We start from the raw sequence: 10094 nt of genomic DNA, 5'->3' as shown, positions 1-10094 counted from the left end.
CACGGGAGAGCCGCGTCAACCCCGGGGGACACCCCGAGGGACACCCCAGGGGACACCCCGAGGGACACCCCGGGGGACACCCCGAGGGACACCCCAGGGGACACCCCGAGGGACACCCCGGGGGACACCCCGAGGGACACCCCAGGGGACACCCCGAGGGACACCCCGGGGGACACCCCGAGGGACACCCCAGGGGACACCCCGAGGGACATCCCGAGGGACACCCTGAGGGACACCCCGAGGGACGTGGTGACACAGGGGGGACACAGGGACCCCCAAAGTCCCTGCAGCCACCCGTGCATGGAGGATGAACAGGGCAAGGAAAAGGATGAGGGGAGTCATCCTCACCCCACAGCGCCAGGAGCCCCTCGGGGGGTGGCAGAGGTGACACATGGGGACAGGTAACGCCTTCCCCCCAGCCATGGCTCCCCTGATGCCAACAGCCCCTCGGGAATGTCGCATTCCAGGAGAACGGGGACAGAGAGGGACGGAGGAGACCTCAGGGTCACCTTGGAGAGCCCAGAGCTGCCCTTGAAAACCAGAGCAGCTCCAGGCCCAGCACAGCAAGCACCGCTGGGTGCCAGGACAGCCAGAGCCAGCCTGGCTGTGCCAGGGAACGGGATGATTCCAGGGAAGGGGATGATTCCCAGGGAACAGGAAGATTCCCAAGGAAGGGGATGATTCCCAGGGATGGGGATGCTCCTGAGGGAAGGTGATGCTCCCCAAAGCCACCATGGGACACTGGGAATGCCACGCTGCCTCCCAGGGGAGCCTGGCACTGGGTACCCACATCACCACCCCAGAAAGAAAGAGCAGGGAGAAGAGGGGTGTTTGGTTGTGTTGTTCTCGTTATTATTATTTTTTTGTGTGTTTTTGTTTTTTTGTTTCGTTTTTTTTTTTTTTTTTGGCATGAATACCATCTGTTCACCTGAACTACGGACCTTCTGTCTCTAGAAATCTTTTGGTATCTTCCCATCTGGACACAAACAAAAGGATGAGGAAAAGAAAAGATGAAAAGCAGAATTCCCCCCCCCACCCCCACCACCTGCAGCAGGCTGAGCTCAGGGGCCACGGCGGGATCTGGCCACCATGGGGACCCTCCAGGGCCGGCTTTGATGACCCCCAGGTCCCCTGCAGGTGCTCGGCCGTGCTTTGCTCCACCAAACCCCTGGCCCAGCTTTGGGGGTGGAACGGGAGGCGCAGGGAGCCTGAAGTGGAACGGGGGCTGTGGCCATCCCTGCTGGCTGGGAGGTGACACCGCTGTGGCCGATGTCCAGCACTGAGGAGGGAGCTGTGTCCTCACTGCCAGCACTGCTGGGGTGAGCAGCACTGGTGGTCAGCACTGCTGGGGGTGGTCAGCACTGGTGGGGTGGGCAGCACTGGTGGGGCTGTTCAGCACTGGTGGTCAGCACTGCTGGGGGTGGTCAGCACTGGGGTTCAGCACTGGTGGGGTGGGCAGCACTGATGGTCAGCACTGGTGGTCAGCACTGGTGGTCAGCACTGCTGGGGCTGGTCAGCACTGGTGGTCAGCACTGCTGGGGGTGGTCAGCACTGGTGGTCAGCACTGCTGGGGGTGGTCAGCACTGGTGGTCAGCACTGCTGGGGGTGGTCAGCACTGCTGGATGAGCAGCCCCCCACAGCTGTGGCTCGGGGAGGGTGGCCAAGCCGGGAGGCTGCTCTGCTTGCTAGGCAGAGGTGACAAGGGGACACGGGGTCCCACCACCGTGCTGGTTCGTGTCCATCCCAGCTCCGTGACAAACCCCACATCCAGCAGAGGATTCAGCCCTATTTCTGCTGTTTCTTCCCCCAAAGCTGGGTGGAGGCAGCACACGGGCAGGGTCCACGATCCCTCCGTAGTGCAAAACCCAGCGGGGGACTCAGAGGTGACAGCGGGGTCCTGCCATCGCTCCCTGGGGCTCGGGCACCGCGGGGAAAGAAGAGGGGACGGAGGTGCCTTCCCTGCAGGAAGGAAGGAGGGACCATTTCGGACAGGAACAACCAACCTACCATCCTCATCCACCAGTCACTAACCAAGGGAGGAGGGCAGGACAAGTCCAGCTCTTGGGGTTTTGCTTCTCATGTCGTGGCAGGGCCAGTCCATCCCCGGGCAGTGGCAGCGTGAGGGACACGCCAGCAGCAGCAGGTTGGTGTCATTGTCGTTGTCGTCCCAAGGAAAACCTTTTGCTTTGTGGAAGTGCCTTGAAAGGAGCAGGATAACGCCAAGGTCACCTTGGGGAGGTGGGAGCGTCGCTCTTGGTCTCCGTCCGGGAGGGTGGGAAGGGTTTGCCCCTCAGTGGGGGAGGAGGAAGGAGTCCTTAGGACAAGTCTTCCACCGGCAGCTCCTCCTCCAGGTCCCTGTCGTCGGGGATCGTCACATTCTGGTTGGTGGTGGCCATCAGCGACACGGGCCTGCTGTCGTCCTCCGCCTCGGCTGGCTCCTCCTTCACGTGCACGGGGTGGCTGTGGGGAGGGGCAGCCTTCAGCCTCGGGGAGCACAGCCCACCACCCAAAACCCCTCCAAGTTTCTGGTCCAGAACACTCCTCACCCTGGGGATGGGAGCAAAACCCTCCTAGCTTTGACAACAGGAGCCAAAACCCCCCTCACCCTGGGAACAGGAGCCCACAGGCAGCTCCTGGTGGCTGTGGGGAGGGAGAGCCTTCATCCTCAGGGAGCTGATCCCACCACCCAAAACTCCTCCAAGTTTCTGATCCAGAAGCCCCCTCACTCTGGAAATGTTAGCCAAAACCTCACCCCAGTGAGAGGAGCCCACAAGCAGCTCTCAGGCTAGGGGAGATAATCCCATCACCTAAATTCCCTGAATTATTTGCCCCCTTGCCTTGGGGACAGGAACCAAAACCCCCCTCACCCTGGAAACAGGAGCCCACAAGCAGCTCCTGGTGGCTGTGGGGAGGGAGAGCCTTCAGCCTCGGGGAGCTGATCCCATCACCCAAAACTCCCTGAGTTTTTTGGTCCAGAACCCCCCTCACCCTGGGGATGAGAGACCACAAGCAGCTCCTGCTGGCTGTGGGGAGAGGGAGCCTTGGGGAGTGGGTCCCACCACCCAAAACTCCCTGAAATTCTTGGTCCAGAGGACCCATCACCCTGGTGACAGGAACCCAAACCCCCTCACCCTGGTGACAGGAACCCAAACCCCCTCACCCTGGTGACAGGAACCCAAACCCCCTCACCCTGGTGACAGAAACCCAAACCCCCTCACCCTGGTGACAGGAGCCCCCCAGCTTCCAGTGTGGCAGCCTCCCCCAGCAGCCCTGTGGCCCTGCCCAGGCCAGGCTGACCTGTACTGCTGTGGGGACAGGCGGGGGCTGTTGCTGCCGTTGCTGTTGACCTGCTCCACGGTGCTGCTGACATCGTCATGGCCCACGTGCAGCATGGCACTGGCCGAGCTGGTGTTGATCATGGTGGGGCTGTTGAGCAGGGGGAAGCTGCTCTCTGCCAGCGCAGCCTGCAACAAGGAGCACGGAGGGGCATGGAATTTGGGTTGGAAGGTCCTTAAATCCCATCTCATCCCACCCCCTGCTATGGGCAGGGACACCATTCACTATCCCAGGTTGTTCCAAGCCCTGTCCAGCCTGGCCTTGGACACGTCCAGCTGCTCTTGGAGTCTGTGCCAGGGCCTCCCACCCGTCACAGGGAATGATCTCTTCCATATATCAAACCTAAATTTCCCCTCTTTCAACTTGAACCCATCCCCCTTGTCCCTCATTTCCTGATGAGAGGCAAGACCCCAATGGAGAACAGGACTGTGGAGGGTTCAGTGTCTCCATGTCCCTGTCGGGGCCAGGGCTGGGTCCTTACCTGGTAACTTGCATTAAGTGCTCCGTAACCGAGTCCTGAAATCATATTTTTGACTAAGGTGGGACTCCTGCAGGAAGAGAGAAAGCAGAGGGATGCAGGGCTGAGCATTCCCGGCCTGGGGACCGGGGTGCTGGCAGCTCTGGGGCCGTGTCCCACGGGGAAGAAGCACCCACCCTGTCATCTTTGGTGGCCTTCGCTTTTGGTACTCGTGCTCGTCCACGGTCCACACGGCGCCCTTGACGTTCTCCACGCGCACGAAGCACTTGTGCAGGCTCAGGTTGTGGCGGACGGCGTTCTGCGGGCACACAGGGCATGACCTCGGTGCCATCCCGCTGTCCAGACCCTCCTCTTCCTTGCCATCCTCCTCCCTGCCCAGCCCCACAGCTCCTGGGGGTGTCCTGCCACCCCAAACACTCCCCAAAGCCCCCTGGGCGCTCCCTCACCCCATGGGCACTGAGGGCATTGAGTGGTCACGACCCCACTCGGAGGACCCTGAGGCTGAGGAAGGTGGGGACAGGGTGGGACAAGGGACACCAGCTCCGCTCTGGTGATGCTCAGCAAAGCCAGCTCCTCTTTCTTTTTCTTTTTCTTTCCCCCCACCCCTCCCCTCCCATTTTGGTCCTTTCCCTCCCTTTCTTCTTTACATCGACCATCTTTACATTTCTAAATGTAAAATAAAGAGACACACACGTAGGCAGACAGCGCAGCCCCAAGAGATACCAGCTCCCTTTTCCCCTTCCAACTCCCTGCCATTTGCTACTGCCCCTATTTCATTACCAATTTTAATTTGCCTCTAATTAAATCCTGTGTATTTTTCCGACTCACTTGCTAATCCATGAGGGAGGCAGGAGGCTGGAGTGGAATCTCTCCGAGCTATAATTACAAAGGGCCTAATCACGCCGGGGCTCTGCCTTTGAATAAATTTCCTTGCATTAAGGTTCTCAGATTCTCTGCCTTGCAAATGAGAATGACCCCAATTTCAGGAAGTTGGCCTCGGAGGGTTTTTTTTTTCTCTCCTTTTTTTTTTTTATTTCGAGTCCTGATTCGTGATGAGAGACTAATTCGTTACGCTAAAACATTAACAGCAATTTAAAAGGTCGAACGGGGGCTGTATAAACAAAGGAGCCTGGCCAGCACAACAAGGCAAAAGGAGACACAAGGACTGAGCCCCCCCTGCACCACCAAGTGCCAGAGTGCCCAGAAACTCAGCAAATGGCACCAGCATCCCCCCTTTGGCTGGAAATTTGAGGAGAAAAACAAAGCTGGGATCTTCATCCATCCATCCATCCATCCATCCATCCATCCATCCATCCATCCATCCATCATCCATCCATCCCACCCGATCCTGCTCCATCCATCCATCATCCATCCATCCATCCATCCCACCCGATCCTGCTCCATCCATCCATCCATCCATCATCCATCCATCTATCCATCCATCCATCCAATCCTGCTCCATCCATCCATCCATCTATCCATCCATCCCACCCGATCCTGCTCCATCCATCCATCCACCATCCATCCATCCACCATCCATCCATCCATCCATCCATCCATCCATCCATCCATCCATCCATCCATGCCATGGTTCCAGGTGACATGGTGACAAACAGCAGGGACAGGCTCCCCTGAGCCTTTGGCAGAGCCAGCCCTGGAGACACTTTGTAAGCAGCTCCCAGGGTCCCTGGGGAGGGAGATCCAGGCCCAGTCAGAGCTGCTTGATGGGATTTTGGGGGGAAGCCCTGGGCCACAGCAGAACCCTGATTCAGCTGACCCAGCTCCTTGAGGGACACTTGGTGTGGCTGAAGCCAGGCCCAGGTCGCAGCCTGGTGCCACTGCCACCCAAAGGGACACGCTCCATTTGGGCTGTGCACCCTGGGCACCCCTTGGCCCCAAGCTCTGCACTGGCATCACCCAGACAGGGGGGTCAGGATGCAGAGAGACATCCCAGGGACCTGGAATTCCAAGAGGAATCCCAAGGAGAGGACAAGCCTTTGTCCCCCACTCTGTCCTCGCTGCAGGGCTGGGTCCTGTCACCGCCCCTGTCCCCTGTGAGCACACACAGGATGTCCCTCCCTCGCCAGGCCAGGTCCTGCCCACACCCCCTCCTTCCTTTTGCCCAAACTGAGCCCTGGCTGCAGCCAGGAACGTGGCAAAGCCAGAATCTTCCCTGCCCACCGTGTCCCCTCTTTGCCCCAGTGACACCCCCTGCTCCGAGCCACCGGCAGAGATGGGCCTGGAAAGACTCAGGTCGGGATAAAACAAATCCTGGCAGCGGGCAGGATGTGATCCTGCATCCCTGGAGCCTGTGGTGTCCCATCCCTGTGCTGTTCCCAGGTCACAGAGGAGGTCCCAGGCCAGCCCCCCGATTTGGGACCCCCCCATGGCAGAGGGGACACATCCCCTGCCTCAGCCCGAGGTGGCTTTTGTGTTTCCAGGCAGTGTTTGTTCAGAGCCAGGCCCAGCTGCTCTGTTTGCTTCTCATCTCTTTCCTCTAATGATGTTTGCTCTGCACCCTCCACCCACTGCCTGGGCCCTGCTGGGGTCTCCCCATGGCTTCCCCACCTTGGTCCCCAGCATTCCTGTCCCATCCCAGGGGGAAGCTACAGGAAATGAGGGAAAAGCCCCAGAAAAGTGGTTTTTCAAGGAGAGGAAATACGTTATTTTATCCTGTGTATCCCCCTCCTTCAGAAGAAGCCTGGCCTTGGACACTGCAAGTCGTGAAGGGAATTATCCCTCCCCCCCCAGCTCTTTTTAGTCCCCTGCCAGCCCTTTTTGGTGGCAGAACAGGAAAAAATAAAGAATAAAAAAAGGGAAGTAGAAAACTAAGGGATGTCCTTCTCCAACTCTGCCCTTGCTAACACAGGACATGTGGAAACTGAAAAAAAATCCAAAATATTTATTCCTTTCAGCAATATAAAGGAGGAAAAAAGGCATTTTCACCTGCCATTATCTCATTGCACAGGGGGAAACGGAGGCCCTGGGAGCAGTGATGGCTGCACTCTGCCCCATTGCTGCCACCCTGCAGCAAACCCATTCCAGGGATTTGCCAAAATGCCTGATATCCACCCAAAAGTCTCCCATGGAAGCAAAGCCTGGATCTGCAGCAGCGACACACGGGGGCCCTGAGCTCCTGGAGAATGGATTCCTCCTCCTCAAGCCTCTCCAAAAGCTCCATCTCACTTGCACCTTGCTGATTTTAATTATTTTTATTTAAACTAGCAGGTTTCCCTCTGCCACTTCACACTCCTTGCTGCCCCGAGCAGGAGGGAGCTGAGCCGCCTCTCGGTAAATATGTGCAGCAGGAAACAATAAATAAACAAATCTTCCCTGGTCGAGGCAAGAAGTGAATCACAGAGTCACAGAACTGCTCTTTCCACACCCCCCTGCTCCTCTGAGATAGCTTTTCCCAGCTCTGATTTCTGAAAAAACAAAGGGGGAGCAGCCCCAGCACCCATGTGCTGCCCCAAAATTCACTCCAGCAGCCCAGGCTGGTGGCACAACCTCCTCAGCGATAAAAACTTTTGCCTGTGAGAGGTGTGGGGGGGACCTGATGGGCACAGGCAGCTGCCTGGGGGGTGGCAGAGGGGTTCCCCTGCTGATGGTCCCCCTGCCACCCCCTCTCATCCCTCCCTGAGGATCAGGACCTGCATTCCCAGTCACCACCACCAAGATCCAGGCACCAGCAGTGTCACCTGCCCCCAGGTTATCATTAACCTTATTTACTATTTCCAGTATCTCCCTCCTGCCTCTGCCCTTCTTCTCCACAGAAAATCCCTGGATTTTACCACACAGCCTGTATCCCACTGCAGGAATGATGCATCCCCACAGCCCAGTGAGGCATTTTGTGGGGGGCAAAAAAAAGCAGGATTTGGTCCTAAAATCACTTCCTGCACTGTTTTAGAGCTGGGCAATGAACTGGTCCTTTAGCAGAGGAACATCTCCTTTCAGCAACCAGGCCTGGGTGGGATAGGTGAGCTCAAGGTGGGCTGGGGTGAGCCCAAGGTGGGATGGGATGAGCCCAAGGCGGGCTGGGGTGAGCCCAAGGCAGGCTGGGGAGAGCCCAAGTGGGTTGGGGAGAGCCCAAGGTGGGCTGGGGTGAGCCCAAGGTGGGATGGGGTGAGTCCAAGTGGGTTGGGGAGAGCCCAAGGTGGGCTGGGGTGAGCCCAAGGTGGGATGGGGTGAGCCCAGCATGGGCTGGGGAGAGCCCAGGGTGCCAGGCAGGGCTGCTCTCACCTTCCAGGTGGCCGTGTTCCTCCGGAAGTAGGCGAACATCCGCGTGAACCAGTTATAGATTTCATTCAACGTTAGCTGCCTGTCGGGGGTCTCCAGGATGGCCTGGGCAGCCAGAGGGGACAAGGCTGTCACTCGCGGGGTTGGACACCCATCCCGAGGGGCAGAGATGGGGCTCAGCAGGTGAGGGGGGACTCAGGGAGGGTTTTGGGGTGCAGAGCTGGCTCAGGGAGCCTCTCACCTGCCGGATGAGCGAGGCGTACGTGAAGGGCGGCCGGACGTCGGCGTTTTTGTAAAACTCGTGATTCTGTGCAAGCTCTGCAGGGGGACAACAAACAGGGGGAAGCTGGAGTGAAGGGACCCACTCTGCCCCTCAGTAGGGTGCTGAGCCCCACCCCGGAGCTCACCTGAAGAGATTGGGGTGCAGAACTTCTCCGAGTTCCTCCTGCGGATGGGCCCCACGTTGTGTAAAGTGGAAGAGCTGATGACGGAGGGGCCCTGCCGCAGGGGGGTGATGGGCGCTGTGGCCGAGGTGGGGGGATGAGGTAAACCATCAGGAAACGTGTCGGAAGTGCTCTTGGAGAGGGTGGCACTGGAGACCAGGTTCAGCTGCACGGACAGGCAGGGAGGGATGGGGTTGGGAAGGCTGGGAAAGCCCCAGGAACAGCGGTAGCTCCAAAGCAGGCAGGGAGGGGGTGGCAGGGGGGGCACCTGATGGGCTTGGAAAGGATGGGAGGCAGCCAGTGGGTGAGGATGCAACGGTGGGATGGGGATGGACCCATGGGATGGGGATGGATCAATGGGATGAGAATTAATCCATGGGATGGGGATGGACCCACGGGATGGGGATGAATCCATGGGAAGGGGATGAATCCATGGGATGGGGATGAACCCCTAGGCTGCACCCATGGTATGGGGCTGCACCCACTCCCTGTCAGAGCTGCTGGAGCAGCTGCATTTCCCTCCTGCTCGTGGCAAAAGGGCCCAGGCAGTGCCAGAAGGTGGCCAGGAAGGCACATCCATCCCACGGAGCCCACCCAGGTGACGGTGCACAGGGCAAGGAGGGGACAGCAGCCATCAGGGAGGGGACATAGAGGGCAGGAAGAGGGACTCACGCTTACAGGCTGGCTGAAAGGCTTTGGCTCTGAAGGTCTCATGTGAAGATGGGCCATCATTGCTTGGAGACGCTCGCTCTCCTTGGCCAGCTGGGGGAGGCAGGAAGCAGGAGGGGGATGGTCACATAGTGCCAAAGTCACCACGGAGGTGCCCCCAGCCTGGAGGAGCTGCCACGAGCCCCCAGAGCTGGTCTGGACAGGCAGCAACCCCCAGGGTGTCCCTGCAGGTGCCACCTCCTGCCCCAGCGGGGCTGTGACCCTGTGGGGGCTGCTGCACCCACCATGGGGGGCACAGGGGCCGCTCCAGCTCCCTGTGTGCACTCAGGAGGAAAATCCACAGATTCCCAGAGCCCCCAGGCTGCCACCCACCGGCAGGGCCACCCACTACAGCCCTGGGTGCTCTGGTCCCCGTGGCCAGTGCCTGCTGTCCCTGTCCCCTTTGCCCTCCTGCTGCTCCCCAGCAGCTCCCTGTCCGTCCGTCCATCCATCCCCCCGTGTTCCCACATCGCTGTAATTGCTCCCCGCCGCTGTTTACTCCCCGCAGTGAGCACAAGGCTGAAATATTCACTCTGGCACCAGGAGAGATTTTGAGCCCGGCGGAGCCGATGGGATCTGACACCCCGCTCCCTTCCCGTCACCTTCCCTTTCCACCGGAACCCCTCAAGCTCGGGGGGTCCCCGCGCTCCAGCCAAGCCCCCTGGCAGAACTAGGCGAGGAAGGGGTTAAAAGCAGGAGTTTGCCGCAAGTTTGGAGCAGCTCGGCTGCTTTCGTGCTGCCGGTGCTCATTAGAGCTGACAGCTCTCCCCTCGTGATGCAGCCGGCACAGCGGGAGCTCCGCGCTCCAAACTTTCTAATTGGTGGCTCCGTGGCAGGTTCCTCTCTGCACACACAGCTCTGCTCTCGCCCTTCAGCTTTTTTTTTTTATTATT

At 59.1% G+C, this 10094-nt stretch overlaps 1 protein-coding gene across 7 annotated transcripts in view; it reads right to left on the bottom strand.

The window, feature by feature from the left end:
- Window positions 1-243: 243 nt before the first annotated feature.
- The window catches only part of FOXP4 (forkhead box P4), a 55639-nt gene continuing 45788 nt past the window's right edge, over window positions 244-10094 (bottom strand). For 6 of the 7 annotated variants that reach the window (XM_014258084.2, XM_088067012.1, XM_088067010.1 and 3 more), the window contains 8 exons: window positions 9166-9255; window positions 8458-8659; window positions 8292-8368; window positions 8054-8155; window positions 3991-4112; window positions 3818-3884; window positions 3298-3464; window positions 244-2460 (listed from right to left, as the gene is read on the bottom strand). In XM_014258084.2, coding sequence (XP_014113559.2) covers window positions 2316-2460; window positions 3298-3464; window positions 3818-3884; window positions 3991-4112; window positions 8054-8155; window positions 8292-8368; window positions 8458-8659; window positions 9166-9255 — 972 coding nt within the window. In that variant the 3' untranslated portion in view covers window positions 244-2315. The remainder of the gene's footprint in view (window positions 2461-3297; window positions 3465-3817; window positions 3885-3990; window positions 4113-8053; window positions 8156-8291; window positions 8369-8457; window positions 8660-9165; window positions 9256-10094) is intronic. The other variant, XM_005529345.3, reaches the window with a different exon arrangement.

This window comes from Pseudopodoces humilis, chromosome 26, assembly GCF_049639895.1.
Source record: "Pseudopodoces humilis isolate 2021_Gansu_Grassland_sample_001 chromosome 26, ASM4963989v1, whole genome shotgun sequence".
NCBI classification, from domain to species: Eukaryota; Metazoa; Chordata; class Aves; order Passeriformes; family Paridae; genus Pseudopodoces; species Pseudopodoces humilis.
Note: the sequence above shows the minus strand (reverse complement) of the source record. Positions and strands in the feature narration are given on the sequence as shown.